General features: G+C 46.1%; 2 protein-coding genes across 4 annotated transcripts in view; both read left to right on the forward strand.

The window, feature by feature from the left end:
- Positions 1 to 20502, forward strand: part of LOC134291547 (uncharacterized) — a gene marked incomplete at its 5' end in the record, with an annotated part of 384123 nt that overhangs the window by 291355 nt on the left and 72266 nt on the right.
- LOC134291550 (uncharacterized) overlaps positions 1 to 20502 on the forward strand; it is a 238903-nt gene that overhangs the window by 196164 nt on the left and 22237 nt on the right. For all 3 annotated transcript variants that reach the window (XM_062859467.1, XM_062859470.1, XM_062859469.1), the window contains 2 exons: positions 2077 to 2424; positions 2495 to 2713. In XM_062859467.1, the coding sequence (XP_062715451.1) occupies positions 2207 to 2424; positions 2495 to 2713 (437 nt within the window). In that variant the 5' untranslated portion in view covers positions 2077 to 2206. The remainder of the gene's footprint in view (positions 1 to 2076; positions 2425 to 2494; positions 2714 to 20502) is intronic.

Consider the following 20502-nt stretch of genomic DNA (forward strand, 5'->3'; position numbering starts at 1 on the left):
AGTTTTGTTGCCTCAAAGGAACTTCAAACTCATTTTTATATATATAGATTTTTAATATTCTCAATGACTGTTGCGAGCTGCAATTATTTTCTTCTATCATTTTTATCGCTTTAATATTATGTCAGCACCAGAGCTATAAAATGTATTTGCAGAAATTACCAGACTCCTAGAGTCCTCATGTAAACGCATTGGCGAAATTACCCCAACTCCTTCTAGGATGTAAAGAAAAAATCGGAATGATCTCACCCAGTTCTATGTCGTCAAATGACCGCAACCACTCCTTGACTCCTTTAATCTTCTTTAATTCTCTGCAACACCGTTGGCTACCAAGTGTGCATCATCACTTCACGAGAAAGACCAATGTGCCCCTTCCCCGAACACGCGTCACTTTCCGTTTTTTTTCGCCGAACAATGCAACGCGACCAAGAACCTCATCGCAACTGCCACAAACACGCGTCACTTTTCGCTTTTTCCGTCGAACAATGCAACCCGATCGAGATCCCCATCGCAACTGCCTCAAACACGCGTCACTTTTCGTTTTTTTCCGCCAAATCTTTGACAATTGCTTCTCAAAAAAGAACATAAAATCAATGCTAGAAATGGGATTGTGATTAAGTTTGTGATGTGTTGTCGAAGAAAAGGGAAAAGTTGTATAGAAATTAGCAGTTATGTGGAAACGACAATGTACTTCCATCATATCAGTTGTCAATTCAAGGTGGCATTACTATCAGAAATCGAACATTTTCTGTTTTACAAACAAATGATTTGTCACAAATAGATTTTCTTCCGTTATGGAGTGGGAAGGGGTCATTTTGTATTTTCTTATCGTTTCAGAAGGCGGGTAATGGAATTTAAACCTAGGCTTGTTTTCCAGGGTATAAGGAATAGATACCTGTATTACTTACAACGTTTATGATTTACATTTACACTAATTTTAAAACACAAGCACACCAAATATTGATGAAATTTTGATGGTATTAGCTACACATAATATTCTATTCTTGGTTAAAGAAAACCAGCTATTTTTGTGCATGCAATCATTAGTTATACATTATTTTGTGTGTCTCATTTTTTTCTAGTCCAGTCTTTATAAAATTATTTGTATTCTAATACTGCTTGACCAGATATTGCCAGTCATTGCACAATTACGGGTCACTCTGTCACAATCATTAGTCAGTCACCATGCTAATCAACTTAATTGACCCATAATTGTGCGTTGATTGTACTTTGCAATAAGTTTAAAAAATAACATCCTATGATGCGATGAAAATTGTCCCTCCACCGTACATATATGAGAGAGTAACTTGAGGTCCGATCGTTTTGCGATATTCGAAGACATGATACATGGGTCGGGTGATCCTTCTACAAAGAGCGATGATCGATTTAGAGATTTAAATATGTAGTACTTTGTACGATGTAATGTGTGCAGATCTTTGCACAGATGCAGCTAGTGATTGATTGGAGAATCTTTATCCAAGAAAAATGTGGAATTTTGTATGAGTCCCTTACCATATAGAATTTCAATACATATAAGTATACCACTGATCTGTGGCCACCCAAATGCATCGAAGAACTGGCCTATCGAAGAATGTCTGAATTGGAATTATGAATGCAAATCACGTAGAACTCGGGGCAATGCAACATGCCAATAAAAATGGACCTAGCGTGTTCAATTTGGTCGTGAGTCTGTTTTAGCGGCAATTTATGGTAGCTATGAATTGGGTCAGTAGTTATTTAAGTTACAAAAGTTAGTTAGGTTAGTGGATTATAAAGAACGAAGCAATTTTGTATATAGGGTCTAATTAATGCGTCGGAAGAATCTACTACATTTTTTTGCTGGGTAAACTACGGTTTACTCAAGTAATAGGATTATGGCTAAGCCCATCCAAATCGTAGACAAATATGTGTGGCGTCTGCGTGCGTAGCATTGTAACTTCTATAATTGTACACTTTCGCAAAACGACGCGTTATAGGGTCGAATCACGTGGCCTGTCAATGTGTCTCGTAGAACACTACATTGTAACACCGAAACAACTACAGCTCATTAACATTCCTTTTTCTCTTCATTCTTTGCAGATTACCACCTTCACAAAAATCGCCAGCTTTCGGAACAATCCTGGCGACCTCACGTTAGGTCGTTAGGGAACAACCGCAACCGGATCGGACCGCACTTGGGCCTCGGAACACAGGCAGCATCCCAGTGACGATGCAGCGAACGTTCGGTTTGTCACCAGCGAGCCGGGCTGGCGTGTACGATGGTAAAATAGCTGGCCTATATGACCTGGAGGAAACGCTCGGCTCGGGACACTTTGCGGTGGTCAAGCTTGCCCGGCACGTCTTCACCGGCGAGAAGGTGGCCGTCAAGGTGATCGACAAAACCAAACTGGACGAAATCTCGCGGGCGCACCTGTTCCAGGAAGTGCGGTAAGTGATGGTTGTGCGAGGAGGTTCTTCAAAACGATTTTCATTTCCCATGCTTGCTTCCCCTGCACAGATGTATGAAGCTCGTGCAGCACCCGAACGTGGTTCGGCTGTACGAGGTCATCGACACCCAAACCAAGCTGTATCTGATACTGGAACTGGGCGATGGGGGAGATCTGTACGATTACATCATGCGCCACGACAAGGGTCTGACGGAGAACGTGGCTCGGGAGTACTTCCGGCAGATTGTGCGAGCCATTTCCTACTGCCATCAGTTGCATGTTGTGCACAGGTGAGGATGATTCTGGGTCGATTGTTTCCTGGAATAGGCGTAAATAGGATTGCAATCCAAAGGTCACGGGAGGTTCACGTAGAATGTCAATGCAATGCCTCACTAAGATATTTTCGCTGGTCATCAGCAAGATTTAGCTATGATGAATTTTACCATACATATTTGAACAAATCTATGCTGAAATCTTACTTAGGCATTTGGCGTGCATACATGCTTTATTTGCGTCTTTTAAGACTATGACATTTCTGTCAAGTTATATGAGTGTTGTGTCGTGTAAACGCAAGTTCTAAGCAGCAGTCTTGAGGTTTACACTAGCTTTTCTGTCGAAATAGTTGGCATGTATGAGTATTCTTGTATTATTAATTATGGTCATCATTTGAAAGTGGAGGAGCATTCCTTCCCTTCCTCGATGACCGTAAGGACGTGGCCGGTGCCGTTATTGACTTAATAATATTTTGAATTCTCGAAAATGCACATTGAGAGCGGTAGCTACTCCCAAGCTCCGTTTGTTGGTTCCTTGTGCAATTTCGATTATTCTGGTCAATTACGGAGTAGCAACTACGAATTGTACGGTTATCTATGCTCATGCTCATGCTCAACATTTGAAAGTGGTGGAACAATCTACTCCAGCTATTTATATCAATACAGTTTATTCCAGTTTTCTTTTAATCTTAGATAGAGGTAAGTCAGTTTTTATCAATAGTTCAGTGAGCTTGTATGAATAATAGATAAATAAGAGATGAAACAGCCTAGAGCTGAAAATCTCTATAATAAAGTAATATATACCGTAAAACGGGATAAATATCATTGATCAGCGGGGTAACATTGATCGGATTGACCCACCCCTCATGGAATCTTCAAACGAACCATTTTCATTTCATCTGTTTCTGCTCCTGAATGGTATTTCGTAATATTTTATTGTTTAGCTAATGAATTATATGAAATTTAGGAAAACTGACTTTCATAAACTTATAAATCAATCGTTTATTTCTAAACTGGAGCGGACCTGGTGTGATGGTTAAAGCACGTGACTATCACGCCGAGGACCTGGGATCGAATCCCACTCCCGTCAAACTCACACAAATGTGAGTTCTTCCTTCGGAAGGGAAGTAAAGCGTGGGTCCCGAGATGAACTAGCCTAGGGCTGAAAATCTCGTTAAAACAGATAAATATATATATATATATATATATATATTTCTAAACTGTGTTTCGTATCGCTACCGGATACGGTCTCAATCATTCATGCTTGGTATGAATACTAGATACAATGTGAGGTTCGAAATCACTGAAATAACACAATATGACATTCCAGAATTAAATTTCACGCGACACTTGTATAAAAGTATTCCTTTTGTTTAAAATAGACGATTTATTGAAAGTAGTCCTTAAATCCCTAATAAATTGCCTACCTTTAGGCGTTTATCATCGTTTAGCGGATTTTAATCCTAAAATAACTCAAAAAGTTCATAATTTGTAAGAATTTGGGCAACATATTCGAAATCAGAGACCCCGAATTTAGTTAGTAAGAGTGTTTTCAACACAAACGAACATTGTTAACATAGATGATCAATGTTACCCCAAATCAACAAAATCAAAAATTAGATTAAAAAGCCAAGTAAAAAGCCTTTTGAAACATCTTTAAAAGTTTCGGAACACTATTTAAAGGAGCTCATCACGTACTTAGAGGGCCAGTACTTGTCTAAAAAATATGAATCATGTAACTTTTGCTTGTGCAAGGAAACAATCAAAGAAAGATCGAAAAAATATCAATGTTACCCCGGATTACAGTACCGTGTGCGCACCTAACTTTGCGCAGGTTCAAACTTTGCGCATTCTTGTAAAATAACGAAAAAAATATCTAAATGTCAACATTTTCATCAGTTCAATCATTGCACTAGCATTGTGTAAACATAAACATTATTTGACGAATATTTAAATGCCATAAAATCTTTGTTTATGTTGAATAATAAACAAAAAATACACAAAAACGTCAAAATTTGCCTCGCCTTAACACGGTTGTCAAGAAGTAACTCTACTAAAAATCAACATTTTCCTCGATAAAACTGTGCAACGATGACTAATTTTGCAGTTAATTGGCAAAAAAGGTGATATTCTAGTAATCAATCACAGTTCGTAATATTTTTTTCAATTTAATTAGTAAATAGTGGTGCGCAATGTTTGGAACTATTATTTGCACTGTGTTCCTAATTTTTGCGCACTTTCAGTAAAAGCATGTTGAACGTGAATACATGACTTATGAACCATTTAAATATTATGTATCACTAGTGCTGACAATTTCAGGTCTGCCTTTCCACTATGTAGCAGATTTTGTATAGAAATTAGTAGAAAATTGTATGAACCGTAGCACTACGGCAGGCACTAGCAGTCTGTCTACAATGTGACGTGATTTGTGAACAGTCCTTCATATGGCTTTCCCGGCGGTCAATGTTAGGGACGATTCAAATATGACGTCAATCATTTTTTAGAATTTTAGAACCCCCTCCTCCCCCGAGCCTCCTTGTCACGCTTCATAGTAGGACCTAATGCATGGCATATCACACTTTTTAGACAACCCCAACCCCCTCCCCCCAAAGATGGACGTCATATTTAAATGACACCTTATTGTTCCTATCCGTAACAGTCACTACATTTATCAGGAAGCTTTTACCTTTGATCTCTAGCCACTGGAAAACCCCTCATGAAGTTTGGATTGTTCACACGATAGGTGCCTAGTACCAACCGCAGACGAATTCAAGATCTCCGGAGGCCTCCGTACCCTCTGCCTCGTAGGACAAAGTATTTCAGCAAAGATCAGTTAAGGGTACACTACCTGCATAACTTTAGTTTAATGGGAAAACATTAAATAATAGTATTTTTGATTACTTTTTTGAGCAATTCATAGCATGCGCAAAGTTAGGAACAATCGAAGATTTTGTGCGCAAAGTTAGGAACAATGCAATGAAATAGTTTTTCTTTTTTAAGTATTTTTTGGTTAATATTATGATTTTTTATATATTGCAGACTCAAAGAAGGATCATTAGTCTATCGTATGAGCATGTTGTTCATGATATATTTTGTTTGTTTGTATTTTTTATAACGATTAGAAATTTGATTTTTCTTAACTGCGCAAAGTTTGGTGCATACACGGCAGAGTTGCGCAACATCAGTCTTATCAGGTGACTACTGATATTGCACAATCGTCACTATCACTCCAGGCCGTTCAATATCAAAACGACAATGACAGAGTACGACCTGATATTGACCCGCACTCTAGATCACAATCATTGCAACTGTTGTGATATTTTAGTGGGTTTCGCCAAAACTCAAACTTTTTTGTGACCACCGTGCAAAACTTGTTATTTTGTACCACATATTAAAATATCATCTTGGTAAATCTTCATTTGGATTTTTAAACGAATTTTAAAGATGGCCTATCAGTGATATCCACACACCATCACAATCAGTCCAGTTCTGATGGAACAAGGAAAGTGACGGTGACTCAATAGAGCGCACGCTGACTTGGATCGCAGTGGGCCTATCAAAATCAGTGATTTGCTTACCATTGACAGTGACAGAGTGCAACTCTGATACACGGTAATAATAATAATCTTCTCAAATGAGTTTAAAGTCATTTCAAGGCAATAAAACTCGCGAATGAATAAACCGATCTGCATGATTTTTGCACAGTTCAATTCGTTTTCAGTTCGGCTGTGTTTATTAGTAGACAAACTTACCCACGGTGGTCGGTGGTGCAGAGGGCCGAATTGAAAGATCGCCATCCTGGGCGATTGCCCGCCATCGCCTTGACCTGTGGCCAGGTCAAATTTCTGTCGACTTGCTTTATTTCGTTGTTGAGGCTGCGCCGCCATGAGCTTCTGGGTCTGCCTCTGCTGCGTTGTCCTGCTGGGTTCCAATCTAACGCATGCTTGCAGATTTCGGTTTCGCCCCTGCGTAGAGCCTGGCCGACCCAGCTCCACTTTCGCTTCCGAATTTCTGTCGCTGTCGGCTTTTGATGACATCGACGATGGAGCTCCACGTTGGAGATCCAATTGTGAGGCCACCATGCACGAGTTAAATACCGCAGACATCTATTGATAAAGACCTGCAGCCGTTGAGTGTTCTCCACTGATACACACCAAGTTTCAGTGGCATACAGCAGCACAGGTTTCACGTTCGAGTTGAAAATTCGGATTTTGGAGCATTGACTATTCTGGTTGTTTTTCCATACATTTCTTTCGTGAAAGCAGCCCTCACCTTCTTGATCCGTGCACCTATGTCGATCTTGGTGCCGCCATCATCGGCCGCCATTTGGCTACCAAGATATTGGAAGCTTGCCCAGCTATCGTAAAGCTGGAAGGGTTGACCGTGTTTACATTTAATGATTTGGTCTTGTTGACGTTGATGGCATGACCTGCTGCCGAGGAGCGATTGACAAGATCATCGAGCTTACTCAGCATATCAGAGCGCCGTTGAGCTAGAAGAGCAACGTCATCAGCCAATTCGAAGTCATTGTGGTGCTCCCTGGTTATGGGCTGCCACAGCAACTCACGATTTGGTTCACGATCAGTCGCACCTACCAGGACCTCGTCGATTACGAGGAGGAACAGTAACGGTGATATACAATATACATCCTTGCCTTACTCCAGCAACGACAAGACATCGTTGTGCAGTACTCTGCATGAAAATTCGCTGTACTGTGCTTCAATGAGGCTGATGATTTTCTCAGGGACACCCTTGCGCCTAAGGGCATCCCACATGTTTTTGTGATTGAGACGGTCAAAAGCTTTTTCGTAATCAATGAACACCAGGTAGGGAACGTCCATAAATTACGTCACGCTTAGAGGGGGGAGGAGGGGTTCAGCAAAGTGTGACGACCCATACAAAAAGTTCAGAGGTCCCATACAAAAAGTGTGACATAGGGGGGAGGGGGGGTTGAAAATGGTCGATTTTTGCGTGACGTAATTTATGGACGTTCCCGTAGAGAGATTCTTGGAATTCATTATTTCTTTGCCCCAGGATGATATGGAGCGTGACACTATGGTCCACACAGGATCGTCCGGCACGGAATCCTGCTTGCTGCCGTCGGAAAGTTGCGTCAATCTTCTCCTGTATCCAGTTAAGGATCACTTTGCAGAGGACTTTGTGAACGATACACAGTTACACGATGCCCTGCCAATTATCGCATACAGTCAGATCACCCTTTTGGGTACCTTTACTAAAACGCCTTGCATCCAGTCGGCCGGAAATGTCGCAGTTTCCCATATGTTGCAGAATAATTGATGCAGTAGTTGTGCGGATACTACTGGGTCAGCTTTGAGCATCTCAGTTGATATGCGATCGACCCCCGGGGCTCTGTTCGATTTCATGCTACGGATGGCTGTTTCTATCTCCTGCACTGATGGAACTTCGATGTTGATACGGGTAATGCGGCAAACCCTTGGCGGATCATGCTGAGGTGTTGATTGCGTGGCCGACACTTGAAAAAGGTTTCCAAAGTGCTCGAACCAGCGTTTCATCTGGTCAGCCGGGTTGGTCAATTCTTCATTACACCACCGAACCTAACCTCAAAATGATTGATTATTCTCAGGTTATTTTGGCAGATCACACACATGCACGAAGAAGACAAAAAATATCTACTACTTTACCGACCATGTTGCCATCCTTTTCATGCTCGTGTTACACTTGTCAAATTGACCTGAGAATTGCAGTCATTTTGAGATTAGGTTCGTTGGTGTAATAATAAATAGCTGTCCAGATGTGTCTTTCACGGGCATCGTAACATACGTCTTAGGCGACATGAGACATCATAGAGGAGATGGATGTCGCCGGTGTTTGCGGCTTTCTCGCCTTCGTCGGCTAGGGTGTCCGCCCATGCTCTTTTGTCCTTCTCAAGAGCCTAATAGCGCTGACGGGCTACGGCTTTGGCTCCTCGTGTTTTCGCTCGCTCTATCGCGGCTAAGGCGTTCCTTCGCTCCTCTATCTTTCTCCAGGTGTCATCTGTGATCCACTGCTTTCTCCGGGTGCGTAGCTCACCCAAATTATTCTTGCCGATGGCGATGGAGGCGTTCTTGATGGCGCTCCATTGATCTTCTACCCTTCCACCTACCGGAATATCCGCAGCACGGTTGTCTAGCGCCTCGACGAAGGACCTTTTCAACGCAGCGTCTTCCAGTCGGTGTGTGTTGAACCGGCGCCCGATTTTCTCCTCCTGTCCACGGATCCTAGCAACGCGCAGCCGGTTCTCGCCGATTAAGAGATGATGGTCGGACGCAATGTTTGTTCCGCACATCAAACAGGCTCCGTCTCCATTTTTGGCTGATGCAGATGTGGTTGATTTGATTTTCCGTGACGCCATCACGGGAAACCCATGCCACTTTGTGCACTGGTCGATGAGGAAAGAGTGATCCCCCAATCACCATGTCATTGTTGCCACAAAGCTATGCAAATAGCTCTCCGTTTTCGCTCATTTCTCCGAGACCACGACGTGCTCATAGTCCGAGTTGTCGTAACCAACCTTCGCGTTGAAGTCGCCCATGAGGATCTTGATATCACTTTTCGGAATCATGTCCACGAGAGCATTCAATTAACTGTTAAAGTTATCTTTATCTTGCAATTCGACAGCATCGGTTGGCGCGTAATATTGGATCATGGGAAGGTTTCGAACCAACCCGTGTTCTGAATCTGGCTACAATTATCCTCTGGTTAATAGGTTCCCACTTCATGAGCGCAGCATGAGCGAGAGCGCTGAGCAGGAAACCAACTCCACGGTGGCGAGGAGGGTGTTCACCTCGTAGGCCAAAGTATAGCAGAATTTGACCCGACACCAATCTGTGTTCTCCAAAGTTCGGCCAAAGGACTTCGCTCGGTCCTAGGATCTCAAGCTTCATACGGCATGCCTCATTGGCTAGTTGTGTCAGTTTACCCTGCTGGGCTAGGGTTAATACATTTCAAGTTCCAATTCTTGTCCGTTGTTTCTCGCTAAAAGTGTTGCCGTTGAATCAGTTCGTAATCTTTCATTTTCGGTTTTTATTATGTTTTTTTTTGGGTTTTGAGAACAGTAGGTTATTGGCTTGAGGTCCCCTATCCACCATGGTGGGGCTGCCACCTTAGGTATAGCTTCCGGTGGAAGGACATTTCATACTCAGCCGCTGGATGCCAGAACAGACGCTGTTGTCAATAAGCTGGGAAGAAATTCATCACGATTGCAATAAATAAAACCAATCTAGAGTGTTGCGATGCAATGAACTCAAAAGTTGTCAAACAACCACTATAATTGTAATACATACAAAGTTTTCCGGGACAAGCGTAGTTTCGAGTTCAAAAGGAATCGCTCAAGAAACTTCTTGAGCGATTCCTGGCAGAAACTTTCTACGGTGACGGCCGTTTGAATTGTCATTTCTTTTCAACTGCGTACTGCGATGGAAGAAAAACGGTTTCTTGGGCGATTCAGGCAAGGAATTTCCCATGCAACAAGATAGACCGAGAAATTCCTTCTGAACTGCAAACAGCCCTACAGCTAAAAATGGGTAGTACGCAGATCTTAATAAATTTCTTGGCCTATCTCGATGCATGAGTAATTCAGGCAAGGAAACGTTCAAGAGATGAGAAAGCGTTTGATTTTCTTGACCCCAGTACGGAGCTGAGAAGAAACGTCAAATCAAATGAAGCTTGCTATGTTAAATTTCTTTACCATTCCGGTCAAGGTACAACAATGCAATGAACGAAAATTACTTGAGCGATTTCGTTTGAGGTCCATACCCAGCATAAATACGTAGACCACATTATCAAGAAGACTTGCAACACTGCTGTAAATCGGGAGTCACTGCTAGCAGCGCCACCCCGGATGAAGGTGGCACTATTCATGATAGTATGTGTGGCATACCAGTTTAGCACCCTATGCGCAGAGATGCGAATCGTCAGCATTCGCGCATCATCGAACACCGCGACCCAACCGCGACAACAATATTCGCGCTCCATCAGACATCGCGACTTCGCAACGTCGCGACGCGCACGTCGTCGGTCGTCAGCGACACGAAGACTCGAGCCGGTCGGACAGGAGAGACCGCGCCGCCGACGATCGACCTCTTTCGCATCGCAGCAACCGGGCGGCAAGCACGTGTCATCCAAAACAGGCTGGAGGCAATTTTGCGGCAATCGGCCGAAACTGTAGTGCGGAAATTTACATTGGTGATCCTGCCAGGTTTGCTGCTTAAAGTTTTAAGAGCAAATAAATTGTGAAAGCCGAAAACATATTCCAATATAAGCTAAATGGTAAGCATATTTGGTGGAAGTGATTTTTTTTTTCATACTCGCAAAGTAATGCTATTTGATTGTGCAATGACGCTGAAGAGCAAGTGAGGTTATGAGTGCTGATTGAAAAAAAAATGGAAAAGAACCACACATGGACTTGTGTGAGGATCCGGCGCGATTGGAGTTCCGCCGGGGGGAAGTGAAAAGAACCACACATGGACTTGTGTGAGGATTCGGCGCGATTGGAGTTCCGCCGGGGTGAAAATGAAAAATCCACACATGGACTTGAGTGAAGATCCGGCGCGATTGGAGTTCCGCCGGGGGGGGAGTGAAAAGAATTACACATGGACTTGTGTAAGGATTCGGCGCGATTGGAGTTCCGCCGGGGTGAAATGGAAAGAACCACACATGGACTTGTGTGAGGATTCGGCGCGATTGGAGTTCCGCCGGGGAAATGGAAAAATCCACACATGGACTTGTGTGAAGATCCGGCGCGATTGGAGTTCCGCCGGGGGGGAAGTGAAAAGAACCACACATGGACTTGTGTGAGGATTCGGCGCGATTGGAGTTCCGCCGGGGTGAAAATGAAAAGAACCACACACGGACTTGTTTGAGGATCCGGCGAGATTGGACTTCCGCCGGGGGGAAGTGAAAAGAGCCACACACGGACTTGTGTGAGGATCCGGCGAGATTGGACTTCCGCCGGGGGGAAGTGAAAAGAACCACACATGGACTTGTGTGAGGATTCGGTGCGATTGGAGTTCCGCCGGGGTGAAATGGAAAGAACCACACATGGACTTGTGTGAGGATCTGGCGCGATTGGAGTTCCGCCGGGGTGAAATGGAAAAATCCACACATGGACTTGTGTGAAGATCCGGCGCGATTGGAGTTCCGCCGGGGTGAAATGGAAAGAACCACACATGGACTTGTGTAAGGATCTGGCGCGATTGGAGTTCCGCCGGGGTGAAATGGAAAAATCCACACATGGACTTGTGTGAAGATCCGGCGCGATTGGAGTTCCGCCGGGGGGGAAGTGAAAAGAATTACACATGGACTTGTGTAAGGATTCGGCGCGATTGGAGTTCCGCCGGGGTGAAATGGAAAGAACCACACATGGACTTGTGTGAGGATCCGGCGCGATTGGAGTTCCGCCAGGGTGAAATGGAAAGAACCACACATGGACTTGTGTGAGGATCTGGCGCGATTGGAGTTTCGCCGGGGTGAAATGGAAAAATCCACACATGGACTTGTGTGAGGATCCGGCGCGATTGGAGTTCCGCCGGGGTGAAATGGAAAGAACCACACATGGACTTATGTGAGGATCTGGCGCGATTGGAGTTCCGCCGGGGTGAAATGGAAAAATCCACACATGTACTTGTGTGAAGATCCGGCGCGATTGGAGTTCCGCCGGGGTGAAATGGAAAGAACCACACATGGACTTGTGTGAGGATCTGGCGCGATTGGAGTTCCGCCGGGGTGAAATGGAAAAATCCACACATGGACTTGTGTGAAGATCCGGCGCGATTGGAGTTCCGCCGGGGTGAAATGGAAAAATCCACACATGGACTTGTGTGAAGATCCGGCGCGATTGGAGTTCCGCCGGGGTGAAGTGAAAAGAATTACACATGGACTTGTGTAAGGATTCGGCGCGATTGGAATTCCGCCGGGGTGAAATGGAAAGAACCACACATGGACTTGTGTGAGGATCCGGCGCGATTGGAGTTCCGCCGGGGGGAAGTGAAAAGAACCACACATGGACTTGTGTGAGGATTCGGTGCGATTGGAGTTCCGCCGGGGTGAAATGGAAAGAACCACACATGGACTTGTGTGAGGATCTGGCGCGATTGGAGTTCCGCCGGGGTGAAATGGAAAAATCCACACATGGACTTGTGTGAAGATCCGGCGCGATTGGAGTTCCGCCGGGGTGAAATGGAAAGAACCACACATGGACTTGTGTAAGGATCTGGCGCGATTGGAGTTCCGCCGGGGTGAAATGGAAAAATCCACACATGGACTTGTGTGAAAATCCGGCGCGATTGGAGTTCCGCCGGGGGGGAAGTGAAAAGAGTTACACATGGACTTGTGTAAGGATTCGGCGCGATTGGAGTTCCGCCGGGGTGAAATGGAAAGAACCACACATGGACTTGTGTGAGGATCCGGCGCGATTGGAGTTCCGCCAGGGTGAAATGGAAAGAACCACACATGGACTTGTGTGAGGATCTGGCGCGATTGGAGTTTCGCCGGGGTGAAATGGAAAAATCCACACATGGACTTGTGTGAGGATCCGGCGCGATTGGAGTTCCGCCGGGGTGAAATGGAAAGAACCACACATGGACTTATGTGAGGATCTGGCGCGATTGGAGTTCCGCCGGGGTGAAATGGAAAAATCCACACATGGACTTGTGTGAAGATCCGGCGCGATTGGAGTTTCGCCGGGGTGAAATGGAAAGAACCACACATGGACTTGTGTGAGGATCTGGCGCGATTGGAGTTCCGCCGGGGTGAAATGGAAAAATCCACACATGGACTTGTGTGAAGATCCGGCGCGATTGGAGTTCCGCCGGGGTGAAATGGAAAAATCCACACATGGACTTGTGTGAAGATCCGGCGCGATTGGAGTTCCGCCGGGGGGAAGTGAAAAGAATTACACATGGACTTGTGTAAGGATTCGGCGCGATTGGAATTCCGCCGGGGTGAAATGGAAAGAACCACACATGGACTTGTGTGAGGATCCGGCGCGATTGGAGTTCCGCCAGGCTGAAATGGAAAGAACCACACATGGACTTGTGTGAGGATTCGGCGCGATTGGAGTTCCGCCGGGGGGAAGTGAAAAGAACCACACATGGACTTGTGTGAGGATCTGGCGCGATTGGAGTTTCGCCGGGGTGAAATGGAAAAATCCACACATGGACTTGTGTGAAGATCCGGCGCGATTGGAGTTCCGCCGGGGTGAAATGGAAAGAACCACACATGGACTTGTGTGAGGATTCGGCGCGATTGGAGTTCCGCCGGGGGAAAATGGAAAAAAAGCCACACACGAACAGCGACATCGGAGTGTGAAGATCCGTACGAGATCGAATTATCGTTGATAAATTAAAAAAAAAATCCAGACGTTATGCACGTGGTTGTGCTTTTGATTGAGTGCTCGTATTGAAGAGCATCTTATGCATGTGGATTACCATCAGAAGATGCAGATCGAAGCTCGAGAAGTGGCAGCTCAATGTTCATAAATCCGCACACTCAGCCAAATAACCTTAAGATTTCCATAAGGCCCAACTTATGAAACGGCCTTTAAATAATTCATAATGATTCGGATGATTTTCATAAGGTCACTCTATGACGTAAAATCGTCTCACAGCTTGGCTTTTATTCATGTTTAGCAACATGGTATTCTCAAGCGTCGGTAGCCGTGTGGATAAAACACGGGCTCGGTGATCCCGACGTTAATGGATCGAATCCAGTCTGCATCATTTTAAGATTTTTTTGTTCTTTTCATAAGTCTATCTTATGAAAATTGTCATAGTGAGCACGATCAATTTTCATAAGGTATTCTTATCTCATCCATAAGAATTAGTTATAGCAAATTTTCATAAGGTATTTCGATGAATTTCGCTAGTTTTTTTCGCTGAGTGCATACATGGACTTGTGTGCGCAATTTCAGACGCGTTTGGACTACCGTCGATATTGTAAAGGAATTCATTTCTTGATTTTAACCTTCCGTAACTCGCACGGTTGACTACCTGCGTCAGCACCACACTAATGCTGAGTACAAAAAGCGAGATTTTTTCAACGTGTTGTACAAAATACAACAGCGCGATCGCTCGAGGGTTAACGAGAAGCTACAGGATGCTCACGTGTATTCATGTTCGTACGACTTGCGACAACGACAGCAAATAGTGCTTGTTGCGACTCCTTAGAAAGAAACTCAGCGGACGTGGTTATGCGTCCGCCTTTGTGGTGTACTGATAGCCTCGGATATGCTTGGAGAGTCACCGAAATAAGAAGTATCTCGGATTGAGAAACTATGGAAAATATAAAAGTTACTGTACAATTTTTATAGATTCGAAAATCCCGGAGTTGTTTGAACAGCATTGAACGCTTCTTTCACAAGTTGAATGTGCCCTATAATGTTGAAATTCATGCATAAAAACAGAAGATTTGAAAAACCGTCGTGCAGGTAGCGACATTAGTAATGTTGGCGTATTGTGAGTGCCCCAGGCGACTCGATTCGCGCTGCAGGTGGAGGAAAATTTCCGTTAAACGAAAAATACTCAACTGATCCACCAGATGTTTCATGTTGTGGTTGTAATTATGAGGTGCTATTGCGAACTGATTGGACAACCGTTTGAATGAGAACGATTTCGCTTAGAAAAGATTTCATGTCAATTTAGTATTCTCGGGCGAGTTTTGTTTCACGATGAAAGGTACATTTCGTTGGAAAAATCAAGAAAAAGTAACATACCAAATGTGTTAGCAACCGGACATAAAACATGTATATGAACCAACATATAAAGTCTTTAACACATCATTCATTACGTCTTAGTTTGCATTTTTAAAAGTTTTTCAATGGGAAATCTGTCGAACTACTGCCACACAAAGGCATACGTACGTTATATGCACACTTAATTTAATTTGCCGAGGCCGGCAAAATAAATCGCCGAGAATCCAACAGCTGAGAGCTCGGTAAAAATCTCGGTAAAAGTTCAAATTGCCGACTAGTCTGCAAACTTGATAAAGATCAAATGTCAAACTTTGACGAGTGGTTCGGTAATACATTGCCGAAAACTTCGGCATATATGGTTACCGAAATTCAGTAAATCTTTTTTTTTCTTTCATGCTTATTGATAAGAAGAAACAAAATAAGAAGAAATAAAATAAAACGAAAATAATGATTAGGTTAACAATTTTATTCATGCTGGTCCTGAGCAGCACATTTTGGCTTGTTTCTATCGTTTCTTTAACTGTATATCAATGGTAACATTATAATTTCACACTTCCGCCGGGGACGTGCTCGGCGTAGATCGTACACTGATGGTGTCCCCGAACAATCCGAGCGGGCTTCCTGCATGGCAGTAACGACGGCACTTTGGAAACGCATATCTATCTTTCAAAACCTGCGCCATATCAAGCTCCAAGCAGCGCTGGAACGGCAACTTGCGGAGGGAACAGGAACTCGGTGGACGTTTGTTAGCGACGGGTTTCTCGTAACTATGTACCGTTCTCGGCCGGTAACGATGCAGCCTCTTCACTCCGCCGGTCGGGGGAGCACCTTTGTGGGCGGCCTTTGTGGCCAGCTGCCAACCAGCTGCTTACGGGAGCCTCTTCGTTAGTGGATTTACGAGCGGTTTATTTGGTATCTACGGACCATTTTTGCCTTTTGCTCGTTAAGACCGGCAGCAAACAAACAGGCACCTTCGATGCGAGGTTCCGGCACTCCTGCTGCAGCTCTCCATCTCCAAAATATCATACTAAAAAGGATAATTATGAAAGGCATCCATTTATTAATGAAGTTAACGAATTTAATTGCTTTACTTACGAAAAACCCGCTGAAGAGATTGCTGAATCGAAGTAGTGATTCGCTTAAAGAAAATCCTTTTTTGAAGATGGCACCCGGCAACGTGCTTCGTTTTCATTTTTGACAGATGCGCTTTACCGAAATTCAGCAACATGATTAGATTGCCGATTGCTGTGGCAAAAAAGTTTGCCGAGATTCAGTAATGAACGTAAATTACTGAATTTCGTTATTTTTGACAAGTTATTTTTGGAGAACTGTCAAATTTTAACGACATTTCAGTAAAATACTCTTTACCGATTGAGTTCGTCATTCGTTTTTACCGAGATCAAATTTGGAGATTAAGTGTGTGGAGCTTTGAGGCCAGCACTGTTCGCGCCCATCGGGCGCTCCGGTGGCGAAAGTGACCCACTTTCCCATAAACGCTTTGGTGCCCCGTTTTCCCCTATAAGACTGAGCAACGCCATTCCAGCTCCCACAAATGTAAACACGGCGACAGCGCAGGACCACTCACCACCGATGATGATTGATGATGACAGCTGTGAGCGAGCGCGCGTCATCGCGGCGGCACCCAGTTGGACGAACATGTGCAGGCCGCTCGTGAGTGACCGCGAGTGACTTCGTTTGAGCAGTGCAGCCAGAATGGAGGAAAGTTCCTGAATGTTCTATCCGGGAAAGTTATAGAACATTCCAGAAGCACTCTGAGGGACTATATAAGCAGCATCGCAATGCCGACAGGGGAAACAGTTTCATCTGACCCGGCTAACGGTCAAGTAGTGTTTAGTGTTAAGTGAAGTGAGTTGTACTTACAAGCGTTGGCGTGGCTTGGACAACGCCAAGTGAAGTAAATAAAGTGGTTTAAAGTGTAAACCTGTGTGTTTCTTTCTGAGGAAAGAAATTCCCCGTTTGAGGCACTGCGGCGCCTCAACATTTTGGTCCTTCGAACCGGATCAACGGAGGATTTCTGGTACCCCAGGTCTTGCGAGACTCCGTCCCGCCAGGAATCCAAGAGCTTCCCGTTTGAGACACTGCGGCGCCTCAACATTTGGTCCTTCGAACCGGATCAACGGAGGATTTCTGGTACCCCAGGTCTTGCGAGACTCCATCCCGCCAGGAATCCAAGAGCTACCCGCTTGAGGCACTGCGGCGCCTCAACATTTGGTCCTTCGAACCGGATCAACGGAGGATTTCTGGTACCCCAGGTCTTGCGAGACTCCATCCCGCCAGGAATCCGAGAACTTCCCGCTTGAGGCACTGCGGCGCCTCAACATTTGGTCCGTCCGAACCGGATACCGTACCTGTGGAGTGGAACCGGCCTACAGTCCCCGGTTCACCGCCGAAGCGTCCTGCTGGTCATCGAGGCGACCAGTCGAGGAATCCCTGCCGGTCTGTGGACGATCGGCACCAACGGTGACTTCTTTGCCGCCGGCAAAGACACCATCCATCGAAGGATTTCTACCGATCGACGAGTCGGTCGGTCCCAGCGAGTCTTTCTGCTGGTCGAGGCGTGATCAGTGGAAACGAGACCCTTTCCTCTGGAGGATTTTCCGCCGGTCAGCGAGGAGATCGGCACCAGCGAGTTGTTCCCCTGGTCAACGAGGCGACCAGTCGAGGAATCTCTGCCGATCATCTGTGAACGGTTGGCATCAACGGTGACTTATTTGCCGCCGGCAAAGACTCCATCCCGTCGAAGGAATCCCGCCGATTGACGAATCAGTCGGTCCTGGTGAAGCGTCCTGCTGGTCATCGAGGCGACCAGTCGAGGAATCCCTGCCGGTCTGTGGACGATCGGCACGAACGGTGACTTCTTTGCCGCCGGCAAAGACACCATCCCATCGGAGAATTTCTACCGATCGACGAGTCGGTCGGTCCCAACGAAGATATCTGCTGGTCGAGGAAAGATCAGTGGAACCGAGATCCTTTCCCCTGGAGGATTTTACGCTGGTCAGCGAGGAGATCGGCACCAGCGAGTTGTTCCCCTGGTCAACGAGGCGACCAGTCGAGGAATCCCTGCCGGTCTGTGGACGATCGGCACCAACGGTGACTGCTTTGCCGCCGGCAAAGACACCATCCCGTCGAAGGAATCCCCCCGATCGACGAGTCGGTCGGTCCTAGCAAGGCGTCCAGCTGGTCATCGAGGAGACCAGCCGAGGAGTTTCGTACCGGTCAACGAGAGATCGGTATCAACGGTCCTTACCGCCGGTGAGGACACCAGCGTATCGAAGAGGAATTCTGCCGGTTAGTGTACGACGAACATCAAGGGCGACATCTTTGCCGCCGGCAAAGGCACCAACGAGGAGATTTCCTGCCGATCACCGAGGTCATCGGCTCCAGAAGAAGTGCTTCCCTGGTCAACGGGCGAGAGGAATTACCGCCGGTCAGTGGACGATCGGCACTGGATGTGTTATTCTTGCCGCCGGCAAGACCACCAAGAAGACAAGGTTATACCGGTCAGCGAACCTTGCGATCGGTACCGTCAAAACCTTCTGCTGATGAAGGAGGTATCAGTAGAAGCGGAACCGGCCCTACAAATCATCGAGACACCAAGGAGAAGATCTCCCGTCGATTAGTGAGGCGTACGGCCCTGGTCAACAAGACGACCAGTCGACGGTTTTTGCCGTTCAAAGGAGATCGGCACCGTCGGTGAATTCTTGCGTGAGCACCGAAAAAAGGACTTATCGACCAACCACCGTCCGTACAAGTGAAGATGAGACACCACACACCGGAATTTGAAGCACCCGCCATGCAAGAGATACAGCTGCTCATCCATCTCCGTGAACAGGTCTCGCGGAAGACCCGGCACATTTTGGGAAACCTGGTGGAGGCAGAGCACGACCCGTCGAAGATAAGATCATCGCTCCTGCGGGTGTACGAGAAGAAGCTAGGCACGTACTACCAGGAGCACGCTAAGCTTCACCAGGAGATCTTGGATCGCATCCCGGCATCGGAGTTCGAGGATCAGGGTGACCTGGAGATGGACTTCTACCGGCTGCACACCGAAGCACTGCTAAGGATAGAGCAGCTATCCGCGAGCTTGGCTGGTGAGTACCAACTCAGCGAGAATGAGTGCCGTGTTTTGGAAAGCTTCCAAAGCAGGCAGTGGTCAGAGCTCGCTCAGGAAAAGCTCTCTGACCAGTCCAACGTGGTACCGTCGGATCACGTTGCGACAACCGTCAGCAATATGGAGTCCGCTCAGGAAGAGCGCTCTTATTGGTCCAGTGTGACGCCAACAAATCACACTGTGACACCTACCCAGCCACCAGCCAAGTCGCAATCGATAGAGTGCCGACTTTTTGGTAGCCTCTATAACCGGCATCAGGTGAAGTCCACCTCAGTAGAACTCTTCGACTCATCCAGTCTAGAGCCGCCGGAAATCTCTGAGACGCCCAAGGACGAACCGAACAACGTTTACAGGGAACACGATAGGTCGTCCTGTACGAAGGAACTGCGTCACACAACGAGATGTGGTGCACCAAGCACTGAAGATCGACAAGGCGCGGAGTGGAAGCGGACTTCTATCCAGGCAGAGTTGACACCGACGAAGCTATCCTGTAGATCCATTGTGCGATCAGACCACCAACCGAAGAATGCTCAGAAGGTGCACTGCATGCCGGTAAGTGTCCGGAACCATCACCAGTCGGAATCCGCTCGGATGGAGCACTCCGACTTACCAAGTTACACCGTGAAGTCTGACGAGTCAGCAGCCCCTGGTCTACTGCATGAAGTGGATCATCAACACCGCTTGGAGTGCGCTAAGGAGAAACATTCCTGGCAACCAAGTGTGGGACCACATCCAATCGTCCATTCAACGATATCCGTTGGACATCCCGAATTCGATTGGAAGGAGCAGTCCAAACCGACAAATATCGGGCAGCTACGTCATGAGGAGACTAGCTTCGAGACTGTGACAGTGGCAGCCGAGAAGTTACCAGAGCCTGCTCGGGAGAAGCTCTCTGGCCCGTCCAGTGTGGAACAGCCCGTTCACACTGCAACTTTCGACGAAGGATGCGCCTTCCACCAGAGAATG

Source organism: Aedes albopictus, chromosome 3, assembly GCF_035046485.1.
Source record: "Aedes albopictus strain Foshan chromosome 3, AalbF5, whole genome shotgun sequence".
Lineage (NCBI taxonomy): Eukaryota > Metazoa > Arthropoda > Insecta > Diptera > Culicidae > Aedes > Aedes albopictus.